We start from the raw sequence: 23,973 nt of genomic DNA, 5'->3' as shown, positions 1-23,973 counted from the left end.
CAAAAAGATACTGCTGACTGGCCACTGGGAAGTGCCTTTCAGAACTTAAACAAGGTCCAATGCAGCCGTTTTTATCTCAATAGCAAAACATTTGTGGGTAACAATTAAATATTGTTTCTCGTAACAGGTTCAGGAATGGCTGACAAATCACAACATTTATCTCAAATGAACCGTAATAGCACTGTTGGAAGATTTGGAAAACCATTGTCAATCAATCAACAGTATAATAAAACACGTATCTTTAAATAACAATCTGTAGATACTATGCGATTAGACAGGTTCAGAATTTATGTGAAACATCACAGCACAGTTGAAAAATATATGACATGGAAATCAGAAGAGAGCGGTTTACGGAGATAGGTGGGATGAACAGAGTAGCAGAGGGGTGGGTTTACGGAGATAGGTGGGATGAACAGAGTAGCAGAGGGGTGGGTTTACGGAGATAGGTGGGATGAACAGAGTAGCAGAGGGGTGGGTTTACGGAGATAGGTGGGATGAACAGAGTAGCAGAGGGGTGGGTTTAAAAGCAGTGCAGTGTGGAGTGCGATTGAGATTGCGTCATCTGTGGATCTGTTGGGTCGGTATGGGAATTGAGTGCATCCAGGTTGTATGAGATGATGGTATTGTGAGCCATGACCAGCCTTTCAAAGCACTTCATAGCCACAGATATGTGCTAAGGGCCGATAATAATTTAGCCAGGTTACATTGGTGTTCTTGGGCACAGGGACAATGGTTGTCTGCTTGAAACATGTTGGTATTACAGACTGGCAGAGGGTGGGTTTACGGAGATGGTGGGATGAAAGACACTAGCAGAGCTGGTCAGGTTTACTGAGATATGGGATGAACAGGTAATCAGAGGGGGTGGGTTTGCGGAGATGTGAATGTTAACCTGTTTACAGGTTCTTCACAGAGGCTACGGAGAGATGACCACACAGTTGTTTACGGAACAGTGGGATGAACAGATGCAGAGGTTCAGTTTTGCTAGCCTGGGATGAAGCACATAGCAGAGGTATTTCGTTTCTGGTAGGCTGGGATAACTGGTCAGTTCAGAGGGTGGGTTTGTAATCCGTGATAGTTGGGATGCCACATCCAACAAGTGTCAGTGCCAGTGTAATAGGATTCAATCTTGACGCTTTGCCTGTTTGATGATTCATTGGAGGGCGTAGTGGTATTTCTTACAAGTGTCTGGATTAGGGTCCCACTCTTTGAAAGTGGCAACTTCTTAGCAAATAGCAATTTCTCAAGTAAGGATTTTGCGAGGACTGCCTTGGATGGTCAGAGTGGGAAAAAAACAGCTGTTATTTGCAGAGAGGTTTAGAACTCTCTTCTTATTGGTTTATTAACTAATTTACTGTGTGGTGATGATACCAAGCAGGCCAAAACTCCATCCCACCAAAACAGGAAGAAATTTCAGTCAGTCTTACACTAAAAGGATATTAGCATAATTTTCACAATTGCACAGTATTATGTATTATTCCAACATCATAGTGTGGAAATATATATCTAAACACAGAAAAATCTTGTTTTTCACTGCACTGGACCTTTAAAGTCGATCTCTGTGTGAGTTATGCCAGTGATTAAGAAGTTGCAGAATGTTTTTTGGGGGGGCTGCAATGAGAAAAAAAGTTTTTCTAAATAAATTGGCTTAGGCTATAAATACATAACGTGACCACTTTGTTTTCTCTGGCCAGATGGGACAGTTATTTCTTACACTACGTTTCTAGTATTATTACCTATAGCCAAAAATAACTTTGGGATATTAGATCTCACCAGAAATTCAACTTCCCTGAACTGGACAATTTCTTTGAACATCCCAAGGCAGTTGGCAGCCCCACTCATCCCGTTGCAACACAAAAACATCAACGCCGGAGAAGAAGTGGGGTTCTAGGCAGACTCAGGTGAAGAGCAAGCTATCCAATGCTAACGTGTTATATTACAGGCTGACCACAGCGCTCTCGTCGCGTGTGCTGCAAAATAAAATGTAGAAATCTATGTTATTCAATTATTGCTTGCGCGCGCCAACAAGCATCTGCGTTGCCAAGGGCTAAAATCTGTTCAATTTCTGATGCAGATCGCGCTGCAAGTCCTGCCTCTCCCATCTCCTCATTGGTTTATAGATGCAGGTACCCACGTGCCATCTCCTCATTGGTTATACCTACGTGGGTGACTGAAATAGGAACGAGGTCAGTGGCGTTAATGCACCTAACTTATGAAAGTTGCCAATCGCAACATAAAGTCAAAAGAAGAAAAAGCCTGGAAGGAAGAGAGATGACTAGAAATGATTCGGTTGACCTTTTTATGTGTGGATTAATTGGTGGAGTAGAGGACCTTGTGCATTTCAGGTAAAATAACAACTCAATGTATATATCCCAGGACAAATTAGCTAGCAACAGCAAATTGGCTAAATAGGACAAACTAGCTAGAAAGTGCAAGGAAACTAGCTAAAGTGCCATAAATGTTTAATGCTTTTCGACCTGTCCCCAAATCAATTAAATTGGATCAGTGTTTGTTTTGATATTTTAATCTGCATATCTTGATTGCATTTTGTGTGGGGGGACAAAATAAATGTATGCACGATGGCGCACGTGCGCAGCCGGTTTGGATTCCGTGTTACTCTCTAACGTTCAGGAAAATAAAATAGACAAGCTCAGGGTGAGGATCTCCTTCCAGAGAGACATAAAGGGACTGTAACATACTCAGTTTTACAGATTCATGGCTCTCTCCGGATATAATGTCCCCATCCATACAGCCAGCGGGGTTCTCCTTACATCATGCGAACAGGAAGCAGGAATTCTCCAGGAAACACAGAGGTTTAGGGGTATGTCTCATGATTAACAACTCATGGTCTGATTGTGGTAACATACAGGAACTCAAATTATTTTGTTCTCCCAATCTGGAATACTTCACAATCAAATGCTGACTGCATTACATCTCAAGATAATTTTCTTTAGTTATTGTCACTGCTGTTTCGATCCCGCGGACTAGGAAATGTTCCAGGTCGCATCAATGAATAGTATTGTAGTATACGCTGACTCAGTAACTGGGTTCATCAGGAAGTACATGTTGTTCCTACGGTGATGATTAGAACTTACCCAAACCAAAAGCCATGGATAGATGGCAGCGTAATGCAATTATATTTTTGTCAAAATGACTAAGACTAGACTAAATCTAAAAAGCGTGCCTAAATGAATAATGCTTCACACCGACAGCGTGGTAAAGAAGGCTCAACAGTGCCTCTTCATCCTCATGAGGCTGAATACATTTGTCTTTGTTCCTAAGATCTTCACAAACTTCTACAGATGCACCATCAAGAGCATTCTGTCGGGTTGCCTCACCGCCTGGTATGGCAACTGCACTGCCCGCAACCGTACAGCTCTCCAGAGGGTGTTGCGGTCATCGTAGTCTCGCTTTGCCATTCCTTCAACATCCCATTGTTGTCACACATCCCTTGGAGGTCTAGAGAATTTTGCATCGCAATGGGGGTGTGAATGGTCTGCTGGCTCCCAGCTGCAAGATTTTTATTGGTTATTACATTTCAAGAACCCTCCCCCACAAGGCCGTTGAAGGGGGTGTGACATGTTATGTTCATCAATGTTTTCTGACCAGGTAGGCCATATTATGTAGAAAGTTGTTCCATATGCTAGCTAGTTTGCAACACTTCAGAAGATGTAAGAAAAGACAGAGAAAAAATGTAATTCTGCTTAGACAGAAGTCTGGTCTATACAAAAAATCAAGTCGATGAAGGCATTACAACGCCTCTGCTTGAACACTCTGCAAAGAAAAGAGACGTTTTTGTCTGTCTACCTACAAGCTATGGTAAAAGTTTAGTGTGTCAAGTGTAGCCGACAGTCCGCGATTTATTGAAATTGAAAGTAGAGAAATCGATGGGAATAGTAGTTTATCCTCTGATGTCAACACGCGGGTCAAAGTGAGATGGAGGATGAGAAAATTGCCAAGGGTGAATACACGATTGTCTTGGTCCCAGCTCTGATGTACCTTGACTGACCTTGCCTTCTGGATGATAGCGGGGTGAACATACCGTGGCTCGGGTTGTTGATGTCCTTGATGATATTTTTGGCCTTTCTGTGACATCTGGTGCTGTACGTGTCCTGGAGGGCAGACAGTGTGCCCCCAGTAATGCATTAGTCAGACCACACTACCCTCTGGAGAGCACTGCAGTTGTGGGCAGTGCAGTTGCCGTACCAGGTGGTGATACAGTCCGACAGGATGCTCTCAAATGGTGCATTTGTAAAAGTTTGTAAGGATCTTAGTGGCCAGGACAAAGTTCTTCAGCCTTCTGAGGTTGAAGAGGCACTGTTGCGCCTTCTTCACCACACCGGCTGTGTGGGTGGATCATTTCAGATTATCAGTGATGTGTACAGCGAGGAACTTGAAGCTTTTCACCTTCTCCACTGCAGCACCATCTATGTGGATGGGGGCATGCTCCTTCTGCTGTCTCCTGAAGTCCACGATCAGCTCCTTTGTTTTGTTCACGTTGAGGGAGAGGTTATTTTCCTGGCACCACTCCACCAGGGCCCTCACCTCCTCCCTGTAGGCTGTCTCATCATTGTTGGTAATCAGGCTTAATACTGCTCTGTCGACTGCAAACTTGATGATTGAGTTGGAGGCATGCGTGGCCATGCAGTCATGGGTGAACAGGGAGTACAGGAGGGGGGCTGAGCACGCCCCTATTGGGGCCCCTGTGTTGAGAATAAGCGGAGTGGATATGTTGTTTCCTACCTTCACCACCAGGGGGCAGCCCGTCAAGAAATCCAGGACCCAGTTGCACAGGGCAGGGTTCAGATCCATGGCCCCGAGCTTAACGATGAGGTTGGAGAGTACTATGGTGTTGAAGGCTGAGCTGTAGTCAATGAACAGCATTCACATATGTATTCATCTTGTCCATATGTGATAGAGCAGTGTGCAGTGCGATGGCGATTGCATCATCTGTGGATCTATTGGGGTGGCATGCAAATTGAAGTGGGTCTAGGGTGTCAGGTATGGTGGAGGTGATATGATCCTTAACTAGCCTCTCAAAGCACTTCATGATGCCAGAAGTGTGAGCTACTTGTCATTTAGTTCAGTTACCTTTGCATTATTGAGTACAGGAACAATGGTAGACATCTTGAAGCAAGTGTGGTCAGCAGACTAGGATAAGGAGAGATTGAACATGTCCGTAAAACACTCCAGCCAGCTGGTCTGCGCATGCTCGGTGGACCTTGTACTTGAGATGACACACACAGATGGTCATGGAAGTGTCTCTGTTTTACTGCACATCAGCCAATGAGGGTAACCCTGACAAAAATCGACAACATTCTAAGCGCAATTCCCTTACTTTTATGAATTTAGGATTTTTTTTTCTGCTTTGCCCATTGCTGACGTGAGATATGCAATAGCCTTACTGTCTATCATTACTTTGGAGGTTTTTGGATATGATGAACACTTGCGTGATGATGATGATGATACATAAAATTACAGAATATTTTCAGTTCAAATAATTACACAAATAAAAGCAACAAAGAACGTAATGTTATGAAAGTAAACACATTTTGTGAGTCGACATTGTCATTGGTTTCAGTACAACGTCTTCTTTCTCTCTTACATTACTTCTTTAACGGTGACATTTAAGATAATTTCCATTCTAGGATCTCAGCACTACAGCTGAAATCAACTGTTTGTGACCTCAGTCTGCATACCAAATGAGCAGACAGTTTGTTCTTCTCACGGTTTAAATTCAGTTTGTGGTTGCTGATCCACAACAGTAGTTCCTCATAGTACAATTTTTGCAACAGGCTTATTTAGAAGTTCTGGAACTTGGGTAGAACCTGCTAGTTGTCAAAGCAAACACCTTCTGATCAAGAAGCACACTTGCTAGACGAGAGTGCTTTCCAGACTCTTGCTTCAGCTCACTGTCTTTAACAAATCGTTGCAAGAGGTGGTCTCAAATGGTCTTGCTGACTTTCTGTGCAATATCAAACTGGACATGTGCCCCTTGATATTGGATGAGTTTTTTTGTGAGGCGCAAATGGTATTCGCAGTTCTTACATCAAATACTTTGTTATTTCTCTGTGCCGATAACCTTGAAGACATATACCAATTATTTCCAAAGGACATCTACATCTACGACTTTGAACTAGAACAGTGACATTTAATAAAAGGAAAATAGGGTTTTAACATCTGAGACTGACATGCATTATGCAACACATTTGCAATGATACATTTTGGTGCCACATAAAATAGGCTTTATCAGTTACTTAATTGTCAAGGAAAATACAAACAATGTATAAATTATCTACGCTACAAATGTCACTATGACCAACTGATGATATTATTCAATGTAGCCTACAAATGTGAGCCTGTAGGACTTGTGCAACACTGTTTTTAACCTATATGATAAGTCTACGAATAGTGTAATGATTAATACTCTGATAAAAAAAAACCAATAGTACACCTGTAGCAGCATGGCCTATTGCATTGACAAACGTTATCTGTAAATAGCTACTGGATGTTGTTAGAAGGTAGAGCACTTTTAAGTACGCAGTGATCACTTTTGTTCTTGTCAGAACCGATGATGCACCAAAAGCCAGTGCTTGTAGCGGTTGAATTCCCATATAATAATAATAATAATATATGCCATTTATCAGACGCTTTTATCCAAAGCGACTTACAGTCATGTGTGCATACATTCTACGTATGGGTGGTCCCGGGAATCGAACCCACTACCCTGGCGTTACAAGCGCCATGCTCTACCAACTGAGCTACAGAAGGACCATATCTGGCGGCTGGTCATCTGTCGCTGCGGTTGGGTCCCTGAATAGGTCTCGTCTCGCCGCACTCTTCGTATTTTCTTGAGCAGACACTCTTTTGGTACTTATGGAGGGTCGAGACAGATCGAAAAGATGTCCACGTCATTGGCACTTCTTCATAGGAGTAGAAGATTGCAACAGGAGCCATATAAGCGAGGAACTTGAAGCTTTTCACCTTCTCCACTGCAGCACCATCTATGTGGATGGGGGCATGCTCCTTCTGCTGTCTCCTGAAGTCCACGATCAGCTCCTTTGTTTTGTTCACGTTGAGGGAGAGGTTATTTTCCTGGCACCACTCCACCAGGGCCCTCACCTCCTCCCTGTAGGCTGTCTCATCATTGTTGGTAATCAGGCTTAATACTGCTCTGTCGACTGCAAACTTGATGATTGAGTTGGAGGCATGCGTGGCCATGCAGTCATGGGTGAACAGGGAGTACAGGAGGGGGCTGAGCACGCCCCCTATTGGGGCCCCTGTGTTGAGAATAAGCGGAGTGGATATGTTGTTTCCTACCTTCACCACCAGGGGGCAGCCCGTCAAGAAATCCAGGACCCAGTTGCACAGGGCAGGGTTCAGATCCATGGCCCCGAGCTTAACGATGAGGTTGGAGAGTACTATGGTGTTGAAGGCTGAGCTGTAGTCAATGAACAGCATTCACATATGTATTCATCTTGTCCATATGTGATAGAGCAGTGTGCAGTGCGATGGCGATTGCATCATCTGTGGATCTATTGGGGTGGCATGCAAATTGAAGTGGGTCTAGGGTGTCAGGTATGGTGGAGGTGATATGATCCTTAACTAGCCTCTCAAAGCACTTCATGATGCCAGAAGTGTGAGCTACTTGTCATTTAGTTCAGTTACCTTTGCATTATTGAGTACAGGAACAATGGTAGACATCTTGAAGCAAGTGTGGTCAGCAGACTAGGATAAGGAGAGATTGAACATGTCCGTAAAACACTCCAGCCAGCTGGTCTGCGCATGCTCGGTGGACCTTGTACTTGAGATGACACACACAGATGGTCATGGAAGTGTCTCTGTTTTACTGCACATCAGCCAATGAGGGTAACCCTGACAAAAATCGACAACATTCTAAGCGCAATTCCCTTACTTTTATGAATTTGGGATTTTTTTCTGCTTTGCCCATTGCTGACGTGAGATATGCAATAGCCTTACTGTCTATCATTACTTTGGAGGTTTTTGGATATGATGAACACTTGCGTGATGATGATGATGATACATAAAATTACAGAATATTTTCAGTTCAAATAATTACACAAATAAAAGCAACAAAGAACGTAATGTTATGAAAGTAAACACATTTTGTGAGTCGACATTGTCATTGGTTTCAGTACAACGTCTTCTTTCTCTCTTACATTACTTCTTTAACGGTGACATTTAAGATAATTTCCATTCTAGGATCTCAGCACTACAGCTGAAATCAACTGTTTGTGACCTCAGTCTGCATACCAAATGAGCAGACAGTTTGTTCTTCTCACGGTTTAAATTCAGTTTGTGGTTGCTGATCCACAACAGTAGTTCCTCATAGTACAATTTTTGCAACAGGCTTATTTAGAAGTTCTGGAACTTGGGTAGAACCTGCTAGTTGTCAAAGCAAACACCTTCTGATCAAGAAGCACACTTGCTAGACGAGAGTGCTTTCCAGACTCTTGCTTCAGCTCACTGTCTTTAACAAATCGTTGCAAGAGGTGGTCTCAAATGGTCTTGCTGACTTTCTGTGCAATATCAAACTGGACATGTGCCCCTTGATATTGGATGAGTTTTTTTGTGAGGCGCAAATGGTATTCGCAGTTCTTACATCAAATACTTTGTTATTTCTCTGTGCCGATAACCTTGAAGACATATACCAATTATTTCCAAAGGACATCTACATCTACGACTTTGAACTAGAACAGTGACATTTAATAAAAGGAAAATAGGGTTTTAACATCTGAGACTGACATGCATTATGCAACACATTTGCAATGATACATTTTGGTGCCACATAAAATGGGCTTTATCAGTTACTTAATTGTCAAGGAAAAATACAAACAATGTATAAATTATCTACGCTACAAATGTCACTATGACCAACTGATGATATTATTCAATGTAGCCTACAAATGTGAGCCTGTAGGACTTGTGCAACACTGTTTTTAACCTATATGATAAGTCTACGAATAGTGTAATGATTAATACTCTGATAAAAAAAAACCAATAGTACACCTGTAGCAGCATGGCCTATTGCATTGACAAACGTTATCTGTAAATAGCTACTGGATGTTGTTAGAAGGTAGAGCACTTTTAAGTACGCAGTGATCACTTTTGTTCTTGTCAGAACCGATGATGCACCAAAAGCCAGTGCTTGTAGCGGTTGAATTCCCATATCTGGCGGCTGGTCATCTGTCGCTGCGGTTGGGTCCCTGAATAGGTCTCGTCTCGCCGCACTCTTCGTATTTTCTTGAGCAGACACTCTTTTGGTACTTATGGAGGGTCGAGACAGATCGAAAAGATGTCCACGTCATTGGCACTTCTTCATAGGAGTAGAAGATTGCAACAGGAGCCATATAATTTACTGCTTTTGAAAACCCACCACTCAGGGTGACAGGTCGCATTATCTATACTAAAAGCCAGTGTGTAGTCCGGTCGCAATAAAGACGATTTACCTTGTAAAAGGTTGTTTTTTCCTGTTACAGTCGTACGGTTCACCACAAACAAGGCATACATCAACATATTTTGATGGGGTTTTAATATGCAATTTCATGGACATACTCACACACTGTTGCATTTACGACACTAATCTAGTGAACACCTTTGATGCTCCGCCCAAGCAAGGCATTTGATTGGTTTGACATGTTGCGTGGCGTCACTGATTTATACCTGGTTCCCACCCATTTCTAGCTGACTCTGTGCCACAGGCTTCCTGTTTAGGGAAGTCTGGTTCTCAAAAAGGCCACGGGCAGCCCAACACATCATCAGAGCCATCAGAGCACAGTGCTTGCCCTCCAGGATATCTACAGCACCCAGTGTCACAGGAAGGCCAAGAAAACCATCAAGGACCTCAGCCACCCAAGTCTTGGCCTGTTCACCCTGCTACCATCAAAATGGCAGAGACCGTACAGGTGCATCAAAGCTGGAACTGAGAGACTAAAATAAAATCAATTTCACCTTTATTTAACTAGGCAAGTCAGTTAAGAACAAATTCTTGATAAACAGCTCCAGACCGTCAGACTGTTAAACAGTCATCACTAGCCAGCTACCACCCGGTACTCTACCATGCACCATAGAGACTGCTGCTCTATGTACATACTGTAGAGTCATTGAACACTGGTCACTTTAATAATGTTTACATACCGTTTTACCCACTTCATATGTACATAAAGAGAAAAAAAGACCGAAGAAAACAGCAAACAATGCAAAAAATAAAATAAAAATATCAAAGACAACTAAAATCATAACAGCAATGCCTACTGTATATGTTTGTGTGCATGTCTGGCACTATTACATGTATGTGTGTGTTCTTGTATGCGTTTATTTGAATGAGAGTGTGTGTATATATGCACGTGTACAAACACCTGCACGGAATCAGCCTCAGGCAAACTGGCATTAGTTGTAGAAACACTACCCGTCAGTGTTCTTCCCAACTATTTGCAAACTGTATGGCACAGTTGACAACATCCTGGTCCTCAAATGAAACTGGTAAACTTTCCTAGTTATGCTATTTTTATTCCTCTGCCAGTTTTGATCATTTATATTGGGCAGACAGACCAGTTCCCTATCTCCTCCCGCTGCCAGCTGCCTCCTCCAGTTTTGGGGTAAAGCTGTGATCAATTGGTTGTACTCTTGGATTGAGCAGACCTTCCTGTGCAATTCTGATAACTCTATGAAGGGCATAACTCTACCATTCCAATTTACAATATAATTTAAGAACAAAATACCCTTTTCAAACATCTTTCCCATAAATACAGGTATTTTATCAACCAGCACATTTGAGTTCAGCCATAATATTTGTTCTTCTTTCAGGGGGATGAAATTTAAATTGTAGCCAGCTCTGCAATGCTTGTTTGAAAAAGAGAGATATTTTGAAAAATATATCATTTTCAATTCATTGAAAATGAGACATGGCAATCTGCACAAAGGCAAAAAGGCCATGTTTAAACAATGGATGAGCTTTTCTTAGTAATCTACTTGAGAACCATTTAGGGTTCAAGTAAAACTTTTGAATAAGTGAAGCTTTTAGAGAGAGGTTTAGTGCTTTTATATTTAATCATCTCAACCCACCCAATTCATATTCATTATATAAACTCAGCAAAAAACATACTCACTGTCAACTGCTTTTATTTTCAGCAAACTTAACATGTGGAAATATTTGTATGAACATAACAAGATTCAACTGAGACTTAAACTGAACAAGTTCCACAGACATGTGACTAACAGAAATTGAATAATGTGTCCTTGAACAAAGGGGGGTTCAAAATCAAAAGTAACTCTCAGTAACTGATGTGGCCACCAGCTGCATTAAGTACTGCAGTGCAGTGCAGGGGAATGGCCCTAGCCCTCACCCTCCGATCCAACAGGTCCCAGACGTGCTCAATGGGATTGAGATCCGGGCTCTTCGCTGGCCATGGCAGAACACTGACATTCCTGTCTTGCAGGAAATCACCACAGAACGAGCAGTATGGCTGGTGGCATTGTCATGCTGGAGGGTCATGTCAGGATGAGCCTGCAGGAAGGGTACCACATGAGGGAGGAGTATGTCTTCCCTGGAACGCACAGCGTTGAGATTGCCTGCAATGACCACAAGTTCAGTCCGATTGTGCTGTGACACACCACCCCAGACCATGACAGACCCTCCACCTCAAAATGAATCCTGCTCCAGAGTACAGGCCTCGGTGTAACGCTCATTCCTTTGACGATAAACGCGAATCTGACCATCACCCCTGGTGAGACAAAACCGCGACTCGTCAGTGAAGAGCACGTTTTGCCAGTCCTGTCTGTCCAGCGACGGTGGGTTTGTGCCCATAGGCGACATTGTTGACGGTGATGTCTGGTGAGGACCTGCCTTTCAACAGGCCTACAAGCCCCCAGTCCAGCCCCTCTCAGCGTATTGAGGACAGTCTGAGCACTGATGGGGGGATTGTGCGTTCCTGGTGTAACTCGGGCAGTTGTTGCCATCCTGTACCTGTCCCGCAGGTGTGATGTTCGGATGTACCGATCCTGTGCAGGTGTTGTTACACGTGGTCTGCAACTGCGAGGATGATCAGCTGTCCATCCGGTCTCCCTGTAGCGCTGTCTTAGGAGTCTCACAGTACGGACATTGCAGAGTCAGTAGCAAGGCATCTTTAGTGTCATACGTTTTCATACCTGTGACCTTAATTGCCTACCGTCTGTAAGCTGTTAGTGTCTAAATGAACATTCCACAGGTGCATGTTCATTAATTGCTTATGGTTCATTGAACAAGCATGGGAAACAGTGTTTAAACCCTTTACAATGAAGATCTGTGAAATTATTTTGATTTTTACGAATAATCTTTGAAAGACAAGGTCCTGAAAAAGGGACGTTTCATTTTTTGCTGAGTTTAGATAGGCACGTTTTGTCTGGTTTAGCGTCCCAGAGAAATCTAAATATTTTTTGCTCATATGATTTGAAAAACCGAGTCATCAGGAGTAGGATCCTACATAGTTAACATACCTGTACAATATGTTCTATCGAGAGCTTCCAGTAAAAAAGAAGGGGTGAATAAACTGCCCAAACTTGTTCCATGTGAGTGCCTGCCACCAATGAAAGCATGGCAGTTAGCAATGGGAGACTAGGGAGGAAGATGGTTCCCTCTCCCGATTGTTATCATTTTGCAGCAGGACCATGCCAATCCTTTTTCTTTTGATGTCACAGGCACATTTGTCTACTCGCTGGATATGGAAATGCAATTCAGAAAGAGACAGAGGAAATTTGCTTACCTGTTGTGAAATTCATATATTTCTGGGAGATTACCAAAAAGCACATCTTTCTTGTTCTCCAGTGCTGTAGGGATTAGGGGGGAAAGCTCTGTGTTGTCCAGCTCGGCAGCATACCCCTGGACAGGAAAATTACATTCAAAGCCAATAAGTAAAACTATGACGCCTCTGTGATAATGTAAACCCAATAAAACCCAGTCCTTCACATGGCTTTACACCTAACATCTGAATGAACATTATATGAACATAAATCACAGACAGTTTGAGTAGCCTAATGGCTCATTTAAATTGACAAAGCAAGTACATTTTAAGTTCAACAAAAGTTCATACAGTATTCTGAAATGGCCAGACCTGATGCGACATTTGCAATGTCAGGCAATGTCAGGTTTTATGTTCCCGATGTGCAGTTAGCAGAGAAAGGAGAGCTTTCTCTACTGTCTCTAACGTTACTGCCACTAATACACAACGTTTCACAGTCACGAGAGAGACATTTAAAGTAACAAACACACCTCCATGATGCTCTGCAGCTCCTCGACGTACATCCTCTCAGTTTCAATCAGCTCATTCATGATGTGTCTGGGGAGGAAAAATACAGGATCCGTCAATACACACCAATTACAGAGAAGCCCTTTAGTGGTATTTGTCAGTGCAGATACATTAATAAAACCCAGAATGGAGACTCCAATTGCCACTCATATCCTAAATGCTTTGTCAAAGTTCTCCAACCAAATAATCATCCTCATCAGGTGGGTGTGCACTCAGTCGAAGGTGGAAAACAGTCATCAAACAACCCAAAGGAGGCTCCGCAGAGCACAGCACCCCAGACATGAGGTACATGGGGGAAACAAGGCCTGACAGAGGAGGTTGTTATAAAACCAAGGAGCTTGAGCAAAGCTAACATTTCCAGACTTTAATGGCCCCTTTAATGTGCACATGAGTTCTGAGGTCTTGATTTTTATGTGCCATCACGAGCCCATCGAGACACTGAGTGCTGTTTGATGTATGGGCACATTTTATAGGTCAATAAAGCTCTTCAAAGGCACCCGCCACTCTCACAGAGGCAGGCATCTGTCATATCATAGGTGACTGCCTTCCCAAGTCCCAACACAATAGGATATTTGCATATCCATTTTTGGATGTGGGAAGGCAGCGTCGTGTGAATAAATATCATGGACAGAGATGCCTTCATTGAACCCCTGGGGGAAAAAACATTCCATGAAGTCATGTGCCTAGCCTGTTATTGGTGCTCCTAAGTAAGACCATTTTTCTTGAATGCCCTAGTGGACAGTGTTTTTTTATTAATGATATTTATTTGGTCGTTCTCCCTCAAGTTGTTTACACTAGCTAAATGTATTCTGTGCCAAGAAGAAGATAAAATCCCCCTCCAACCAAAAAGCAATGCTTTAACTATATAAAACAAAGAACGTATACATGTCATGTACTAAAATAACACATTGACAATGCCAGTTTGTCCTGATTGTGACCTTCCGGAACACTGAATTACTTTTATTATGAAGAGTATGTACTACCGGATGCAATTCAGATGACAAATTCCAAGCTCTGGCATAGAATCCAGCTTCACTCCTGCTGGTTGGCCTCACTGATTTGATAATAACTTAGACAAATCATAGACTGACTAAGCTGAGGCAGTCAGGGGGAGTAAAGGGGCTGGGCTTTCCCCCTCTAGCCCAGCAGTATCCTCCCCCACTAGTCCCACTCTGCTCGCTCACTCTCTCACAGTCACACAGATGGAGAGACATATACAGACAGAGCAGCTCAGGCAGCAGCCCTGAACCCTGGAGTTACTACACAGTTACGCTGTTATTCCCTACACACAGACAGGAAAGAGAAAAAGAGGGTGAAAGAGGGGGATAGTGCTCATCTACTGGAAAGGAGGGGCAGGGGAGAGTACTTTTCTGTACTTTTCCCAGAAACACGTGGATGGAACTCACAGGCTGGTAAGTAATCAGGGAGAGGGAGGTGTGGGGGTTTTATGCTCTAGCTGAAAGACTGTTTATAATACCTTAGGGTGCTCAAAGCAAGAATTCACACTGCATTTACAGTTAGCCTGTGGGGAGATGTCCATTAACGGTAGAATCATCGCTGGGATGAGGGGGAAGAGGGAGTGGGGGGGGCAATCCCCTTTCATGGAATTGGAACCTACCCTCTCTTGGTAGGTTTTAAACAATAGACTCAGGAAATCTAACAGAATAAAAAAAATACAATTATACTTAACAATGATGTAGAAATGAGGTCATTTTAGAGATCATTGGTAGATATGATTAAACATCTGCTAATACAAATAAGAGCTCTGTTTAAGTGTTCTTATCTATAGTGGTTCGTAGCTACAATTTTTCTTGGGTAGAGGCTTTTCAGCACATCAAGCTTACATCACATTGTGAATACAAATTTGTTGGATGCATTTGCAGTTAGTTTTGGTTGTGTTTCAGATTATTTTGTGCCCAATAGAAATATATGGTAAATAATGTAGTGTCATTTGAGTAACTTTTATTAAAAATAACAATATATGTTCCTAAACACTTCTACATTAATGTGCATGCTACCATGATTACAGATAATCCTGAATGAATTGCCAATCATGATGAGTGAGACAGTTACAGAGGGTCAAAGATCATACCCCGAAGACTTGCTAACCTCTCACCATTACCAATAGGTTAACATGTCTTGGGGGTATGATTTTTGACCCTCTGTAACTTTCTCAAACATCATTATTCACGATTCATTCAGTATTATCCATAATAATAGGCACAAAATAATCTTAAACACAACCAAAATGAACTGCAAATGCATCCTAGAAGTTAGTAAAGTCACAATCTTGATGTAGTCATTGGGCACTAGGAATATGGGATCAAATACTGAACTTTTCACTACTTTATTCATAAGAATCTTTAGGGATGTCAATCATTTTGACCCCTACCTTTTTGAGTAAAACAAACAAAATCTCTTTCTTTGAGAAATTTTATTAGAATAAGTAGCAAAAGTGCTGAACTTCCTAAATGTATAGACAATTCGTCTTACCGTGGACTGATGAACATCAAGGCCTTTAGAGATACTCTTGTAACCCTTTCCAGCTTTACGCAAGTCAACAATTCTTAATCTTAGGTCTTCTGAGCTCTCTCTTGTTCGAGGCATGGTTCACATCAGGCAATGCTTCTTGTGAACAGCAAACTGTTTTTGGAGTAGTCATTAGCCTAGGGGTTCACATACTTTTTCCAACTTACACTGTGAATGTTTAAATTATGTATTCAATATAGGCAAGAAAAATACAATAATTTGTGTTATTTGTTTAAGCAGTGTTTGTCTATTGTTGTGACTTATATGAAAACCAGAAAACATTTTATGACCAATTTATGCAGAAATCCAGGTAATTCCAAAGGATTCACATACTCCTCCTTGCCACTGTAAATCTAATCTATGGATTTCACATGACTGGGCAGGGGAGCAGCCATTGGTGGGTCTGGGAAGGCCCACCCACTGGGATGTGAGGCCTAGCAATCAGAATGAGTTTTTACCCACAAAAGGGCTTTATTACAGATATAAATACTCCTCGGTTTGATCAGCTGTCCAGGTGGCTGGTCTCAGACCATCCTGCAGGTAAAGAAGCTAGATGTGGAGGTCCTGGGCTGGCGTGGTAACACGTGGTCTGCGGTTGAGAGCCGGTTGGATGTACTGTCAAATTCTCTAAAACCACGTTGGAGGCGGTTTATGGTAGAGAAAATAACATTAAATTATCTGAAACAGCTCTGGTGGACATTCCTGCAGTCAGCATGCCAATTTCACGCTCCATCAAAGCTTGAGACATCTGTGGCATTGTGTTGTGTGACAAAACTGTATATTTTAGAGTGGCCATTTATTGTCCCCAGCACAAAGTACACCTGTGTAGTGATCATGATGTTTAATCAGTTTCTTGATATACCACACCTGTCAGGTGGATTATCTTGGGGATTCGATCTAGCAACCTTTACGGTTATTGGCCCAACACTCTAACCACTAGGCTACCTGCCGCCACTAACAGGGATATAAACAAATGTGCTCACAATAAGCTTTTTGTGAATATGGAACATATCTGGGATCTTTCATTTCAGCTCATGAAACCAACAATTTACATGTTGCGTTTATATTTTTGTTCAGTATAACTAAGAAAAGACCACAGCTATACAATATTACTAATCTAACTCAAATAATCTTTTCATAAATAAGCAAAAGGCAAAAAGTGTTCAATTTAGCTCGTCTCCACGAGAATGACGATGCATGCCGTCTCCACGAGAATGACGATGCATGCCGTCTCCACGAGAATGACGATGCATGCCCTCTCCACGAGAATGACGATGCATGCCGTCTCCACGAGAATGACGATGCATGCCGTCTCCACGAGAATGACGATGCATGCCGTCTACACGAGAATGACGATGCATGCCGTCTCCACGAGAATGACGATGCATGCCGTCTCCACGAGAATGACGATGCATGCCGTCTCCACGAGAATGACGATGCATGCCGTCAGGGCAGCTCATTGTTGTGCACCACCCGTTTGCCTAAATCTGCTGCTGTAATGATATCTTGTTGTTATGGTGACTGTTTAGAACAGACTTCAGCAATTCCATGGCCTCTGTTGGTTTAAAGCCCCTCCATTGTTGAACTTTGCGGTGGGTTAGCTTTTGCATTCATTCACAAAAGTCACTTCCCGAGAATCAAATTAACTTGTGAATACCATTTTTATGTCTCTGTGTCTTGTATGAAGGAAGTTAGAGGTGGATTCGTACGCTAACGCTAACTAGCATATTAGACTTCCAGTCTTTGCGCTAATGCTAGCTTCCTTCATACTGGATGCAAAACATAAAAGTGGTATCCACGAGTTCATCTGACTCTAGGGGAGTAAATAAAGGGCAGTATCACCAAAATCCCAAACTATCCCTTTAAGATACTTCACACTGAACAAGCACAAAGGATTGACTCTTACTGATGAACATGGTGATTAGGCCATCATCATTGAATAGATAGATACAGTTGAAGTCGAAAGTTTACATAAGCTTAGGTTGGAGTCATTAAAACTCATTTTTCAATGACTCCACACATGTCTTATTAACAAACTATAGTTTTGGCAAGTCGGTTAGACATCTTCTTTGTGCATGGCAAGTAATCTTTCCAACAATTGTTTACAGACAGATTATTTCACTGTATCACAATTCCAGTGGGTCAGAAGTTTACATACACTAAGTTGACTGTGCCTTTAAACAGATTGAAAAATTCCAGAAAATTATATCATGGCTTTAGAAGCTTCTGATTGACTCAAATTATGTCAATTAGCCTATTGGATCTATTTCAAGGCCTACCTTCAAACTCAGTGCCTCTTTATTTGACATCATGGGAAAATAAAAAGAAATCAGCCAAGAACTCAGAAGTGTAGACCTCCACAAGTCCGCTTCATCCTTGGGAGCAATTTCTAAATGCCTGAAGGTACCACGTTCATCTGTACAAAAAATAGTACGCAAGTATGAACACCACAGGACCATGCAGCCGTCATACTGCTCAGGAAGGAGACAACGTACTTTGGTGCGAAAAGTGCAAATCAATCCCAGAACAACAGCAAAGGACCTTGTGAAGATGCTGGAGGAAACAGGTACAAAAGTATCTATATCCACAGTAAAACGAGTCCTATATCGACCTAATGTGAAAGGCCGCTCAGCAAGGAAGAAGCCACTGCTCCAAAACCGCCAAAAAAAAGTCAGACTACGGTTTGCAACTGCACATGGGGACAAAGATCGTACTTTTTGGAGGAATGTCCTCTGGTCTGATGAAACAAAAATAGAACTGTTTGGCCATAATGACCATTGTTATGTTTGGAGGAAAAAGGGGGAGGCTTGCTAGCCAAAGAACACCATCCCAACTATGAAGTATGGGGTTGGCAGCATCATGTTGTGGGGATGCTTTGCTGGAGGAGGGATTCATGCACTTCACAAAATAGATGCCATCATGAGGGAGGAAAACTATGTGGATATATTGAAGCAACATCTCAAGACATCAGTCAGGAAGTTAAAGCTTGGTCGCAAATGGGTCTTCCAAATGGACAATGACCCCATGCATACTTCCAGAGTTGTGGCAAAATGGCTTTAAGGACAACAAAGTCAAAGTATTGGAGTGGCCATCACAAAGCCCTGACCTCAATCCTATAGAAAATGTGTGGGTAGAACTGATAAAGCATGTGCGAGCAAGGAGGCCTAGAAACCTGACTCAGTTACACTAGCTCTGAAAGGAGGAATGGGCCAGAATTCACCACACTTATTGTGGGAAGCTTGTTGAAGGTTACCCGAAACGTTTGACCCAAGTTAAACAATTTAAAGGCAATGCTACCAAATACTAATTGAGTGTATGTAAACTTCTGACCGACTGGGAATGTGATGAAAGAAATAAAAGCTGAAATAAATCATACTCTATTATTATTCAGACATTTCACATTCTTAAAGTAAAGTGGTGATCCTAACTGACCTAATACAGGGAACTTTTACTTGGATTAAATGTCAGGAATTGTGAAAAACTGAGTTTAAATGTATTTGGCTAAGATGTATGTAAACTTCCGACTTCAACCATAGAGCACACAGGGATGGATGTAAGCACTGAAAACAGAAATTCAATATTCTTATCTGATTTAGTGTGACTTTAAATCCAGTTTGTCTACAAATTATGAATTGTTATGTTGGATTCACATCTCCAACCAAAAATATAAGATAAATATAAGATAATGAATAGGATTAAATCAAATCAAATATTAAATGCAGTTTAAATAAAGTTGAATTTGATTTACTCCTAATATTTCATTTAGATTTTTGGTTGAGATGGAGACTATTAATGGTTAATTTGTAGACAAACTGGAATTAAAGCCAGACAAAGTCAGTGGTACAAAAGATACATCTCCTTCAAACAGTTGATATTTGGTTGCATTGACAACCAAACACAATTCAATATTAATTTTGTAATACAGTAAATAGCCTAAAGTTAAGGCTATCTTACAAACTAAAATAACCATATTTATTCAACCTTAAAATGAGTAACACATCCATGGTCACATTGAGGTTAATGTAACTATAAGTGCCTTCTTATGTAATCATAGAAAATCACTTGCACTACATACTTTTAATGTAATCTCAACTACAACCCAGGTCATTTCGTTGTGCTATTAGATGAAGCACACTGAGAGCACATTATTACAACTGTTGTATGAATAAAACATATCTGACACTGTATTCCCATTTCAACTTTGTTGAATTTTTAAATGGTTGAAAGCGCAGTGATAAAACATTTTACATGACAACTAAAACCCAAACATTTGGCATTGTTTTTCCATTGGAATTTGTTTATGCCTTTAGATGGTCGAAAGCACAGTGATAACCCCTTTGGGAAATGAACAAACTTCTGGCTGTCTTTTCAAGTGGGTGAATACAGGTTGAAATCTCATTGATCAACGTCTCAACCAAATGTTACCAAAATGCCCAAGTTTAAATGACGTGGTGTGCCCAGTGGACTACTTCAAGCCATTTCATATCATCTGTTTCAACTATAACATTTCTAGGCTGCAAAAACAACAGTCAGAAAACAAATAAAGGCTAGGAGGAACGATTAAATCATTTCCCTCAGTAATGTCCTCGCGCCCTGCATGCATTCTAGGCTTATTAAATCAGTTTGAAAAGGTAAGGTCAAAATGCATTGGTAAACATGTAGCCTTACTTTACCTACACCAATTGGTCGCGAATTCAATTTCGACCCATGAGGCTTCTCTTGTGTAGGGAGCACTGTAGGAGGTACGTGTTTGGGGGTACGTGTTTGTTTCCTTCTTTTATTTGGAATCATTAGAATATGAGAAAATGTATAATTTCGCCTTCAGCCTTGTTGTTATTTCATTCCGATGAGTAGGCTGACTGAAAAACCACAATAGCCGTTTGTGTTCATAGACCTACAATCAATATTGCATTTGGACTGTCCACGCTTTGTTGACTAAATGTGATTATTCGACCCACGGTTGTTGTTTGGTCGTCACTAGTTACCACTGCCACAAAGTCATAAACCCTGCCTATTTTAACAATTTATCTTATTAAAATGTGATTTTAAACCTAACATTAACCACACTCCTAACCTTAAATTAAGACATTTTTCATGAATTTGTAAAAAAAATAGCCAATTTGACTTTGTGGCTGTGGTAACTAGTCTCGCGCCAGTTGGTACAGAATAGGCGTGCGCAATTGATTTAAGTAGCCCGGCAGAGTTGCACTTTAGCACCGTTGGAATAACTTCAAAAGTCCAAACAGGTTTGCCAATTGTTCATATTTTTGTCTTTCTCTTTTCAGACCTTATGATGTGGGTCGCTCTTTGACCGGACTGTGTGGACACGGGTAGCAAAACAGTGATGACTCAGAGAGCGGAGGAGATTAAATTGAACGAAATACCAACATTTCTCAAAGGAGCCCATGTCTCCAGTTGGGTCAATATGATGGAACTCATGCACTCCCAAATCATTTGGAATAATTGTGAAAGTAGAAGCCTCTCAAAGGCAACTACCTATTGGACTTGACAAAAAGACAGGGTGAGGGCAGGAAGGTTCGCAGAATGTTTATGAATTTCAGAAGGATCAGAAGATGTCAACGTGTGCAGCTGGTGACGACAGGCTTTGTCCTGTCTGTGTTGATGGTGTGCTGGGTGCAGCTGGACCACCATGTGGAGAACCGTTACTTGGTCAACAGCTTTGACTTCATCAACAAGAGCTTTGGCATCAGCCAGCAGGAGTCGGAAAGCCTGAGCAACTTCCTGTACCTCATCAACCACCATGACAAGTGTAACAGCAATGAAGTGCTGCTGCTGCTGTTTGTCAAATCTTCCCCAGAGAACCTGGAGAGGAGGCAGGCCATCCGGGCCACCTGGGGGAATGAGAACTACATCCAAAGGGAGCTGGGGGCCAACGTGAGGGTGCTGTTTGCCCTGGGGGTCTACTCCAACCCCCAGCAGAGGGGCAGTGTGCAGAGAGGGCTGCTGGGGGAGGACCAGGTCTATGGAGACCTGGTCCAGCAGGACTTTGTGGACACCTTTCACAACCTCACCATCAAACTGCTGCTGCAGTTCCGCTGGAGACACACCTACTGCAGCAAAGCACGCTTCCTCATGTCAGCCGACGACGACATCTTTATCCACATGCCTAACCTGGTGCACTACCTGCAGGGCCTGATCCAGCAGGGGGCTCGGGACCTCTGGGTGGGCCACGTGCACAGGGGAGCCCCCCCTATCCGCCAGAAGGACAGCAAGTACCACGTTCCTTATGAGATGTACCAGTGGCCCTCCTACCCAGACTACACCGCGGGGGCAGGGTACGTAGTCTCAAGGGACGTGGCTGCCAAAATCTACCAGGCAACTCTGTTCCTCAATGCCTCGCTGTACATTGACGATGTGTTCATGGGCATCTGTGCCAACGCCATGGGGGTGTCTCCCCAGGAACATGTTTACTTTTCAGGGGAAGGGAAGGCCCCCTATCACCCCTGCATCTATGATAAGATGATCACCTCTCACGGACATGTGGCAGACGTCCGGCGCCTGTGGAAGGCAGCTATGGACCCACAGATTCATGACATTTCCTCTGGCCAGGTGGGAAAGCTGTACTGCACAGCAGTGAAAATCATGCTCCTCTGTAAACCTTACTATTTAAATACCTACCCATGCAAGGCAGCCTTTTCATAGTGTACTGTTAGGCTGCACAGAATGTCACTGCAGTCTTTTTCATTTATATTTCAGGGTCTGCAGCTGGTATCATCTTCAAAATAAAGACCAAAGCCATGTTCTTGACCATATATTCACCACACCTGCCTTGGCTTGATGGATACTGCAGTTGTACTTTGTGGTTCAGCTAATTGTGTGGTGTAAACAGACGTTACAGAGCTAATGTTCTTGGCTGCAGTCAATAAGTCAAAAATCCTTCAAATTAAATTTTGCTAGCAGACAGTGTTTTTATTGAGTTACCATTGCTCATTATCTGTATCATACACATGTTATAATCCCTCTTCTCTCTTTAGAGCTAACTCCATTTCTTCCCCCATTCCCCTGTTTCACTTCTCCTAAAATGTCAGGCTGCAAACCAGGAGCAGACACTGGCATTTCCCAAAACAATCTGCTTCAAACCACATCCTGCTCACTAAATCATTCCATATGAACTCTGCTCCCCCATCTCTCCCGTCTTTGTCTGGGTCCCCCAAAAAGGCAACATGCAGTATTTAGTGACACTGCAGACAGGAATTCACTGGCACCAGAGGGAGGAGTAAAGCTAGATTTCGATTCAGTATGGATCTCTAGGGGCCCTAGCCTACAGTACCATGCATCAGGGACTTAGGACAAATAAACAGTGGTTCTCCATTGTGGTTGAATGAAAAATGCAGAATGTGACGAAATCCACTGTGGGATGGAAAAACTCAATCTCTCAACCTTATATGGAATTAATTTACTTCTTGCAGTTTTATCCGGTACTACTTTATGCTTTAAGAGATTCTGCCAGTGATGGGAAATCAAAATCAACCAGGACGTTGCTATTCATGTGTTTTTGAAATCTATTGTGTACAAAAAAAAGCCCCCTTATGCAAAAATACCCAGAACTGTTACAGGACATTTTAGCATATCAGGTGACATACAGTATGTACAGTAGCTGTTGTATGTTTCAAATACACATTACCTACATTGATGCCTGTGCTTATCAGAAGAGGGGAATGCATGTGTCATTCATTTCCTGTGTCAGATGAGTCAGAGATTGAACTGCCTATTGCATCTGTACAATTTAACAAACCCCTAACAGTTACAGTAAAGACGTTGCAAATAATGTTTTCAAAATTCGGAATAAAAGGACGAGTATGTTCCATACAGATGATGAAACTGAAGAGTATTTATGTCTGTAATAAAGCCCTTTTGTGGGGAAAAACTCATTTTGATTGGCTGGGCCTGGCTCCCCAGTGGATGGGCCTGGCTCCCAAGTGGGTGGGCCTACCCAAGCTAAATAAAAGTATATTTTAATATGTTGCAAGTATACTTAAATATACAAATAAAATCTAATAATATACAGTACTTCAAATATGTGATGTACTTTTCTAGTATATCTTAAGTGTACTATAAATATACTATCATTACACTTCAACATTTTTATTAAATGTGTACTTTATATTAATTGTTTTTTCAG

General features: G+C 42.1%; 2 protein-coding genes across 16 annotated transcripts in view; one reads left to right on the top strand and one right to left on the bottom strand.

Moving 5' to 3' along the window:
• The window catches only part of mcf2l2 (MCF.2 cell line derived transforming sequence-like 2), a 116,427-nt gene that overhangs the window by 27,092 nt on the left and 65,362 nt on the right, over positions 1–23,973 (bottom strand). For all 12 annotated transcript variants that reach the window (XM_035782658.2, XM_035782699.1, XM_052458308.1 and 9 more), the window contains 2 exons: positions 13,265–13,331; positions 12,759–12,874 (listed from right to left, as the gene is read on the bottom strand). In XM_035782658.2, the coding sequence (XP_035638551.1) occupies positions 12,759–12,874; positions 13,265–13,331 (183 nt within the window). The remainder of the gene's footprint in view (positions 1–12,758; positions 12,875–13,264; positions 13,332–23,973) is intronic.
• LOC118391374 (lactosylceramide 1,3-N-acetyl-beta-D-glucosaminyltransferase A-like) lies at positions 14,493–22,750 on the top strand. Of its 4 annotated transcripts, XM_035782745.2 has the most exons (3): positions 14,493–14,713; positions 21,116–22,400; positions 22,548–22,750. In XM_035782745.2, exons 2-3 carry the CDS (start codon positions 21,375–21,377, stop codon positions 22,575–22,577), a joined length of 1,056 nt encoding a protein of 351 aa, XP_035638638.1. In that variant the 5' UTR covers positions 14,493–14,713; positions 21,116–21,374; the 3' UTR covers positions 22,578–22,750. The 4 variants fall into 4 exon arrangements, with proteins under 4 accessions (XP_035638638.1, XP_035638622.1, XP_035638626.1 ...); XM_035782729.2 differs by having other exon boundaries at positions 21,116–22,750; XM_035782733.2 differs by lacking the exon at positions 14,493–14,713 and adding an exon at positions 20,261–20,461 and having other exon boundaries at positions 21,116–22,750.

This window comes from Oncorhynchus keta, chromosome 1 (assembly GCF_023373465.1).
Source record: "Oncorhynchus keta strain PuntledgeMale-10-30-2019 chromosome 1, Oket_V2, whole genome shotgun sequence".
In the NCBI taxonomy this organism is placed as follows: Eukaryota; Metazoa; Chordata; class Actinopteri; order Salmoniformes; family Salmonidae; genus Oncorhynchus; species Oncorhynchus keta.
Note: the sequence above shows the minus strand (reverse complement) of the source record. Positions and strands in the feature narration are given on the sequence as shown.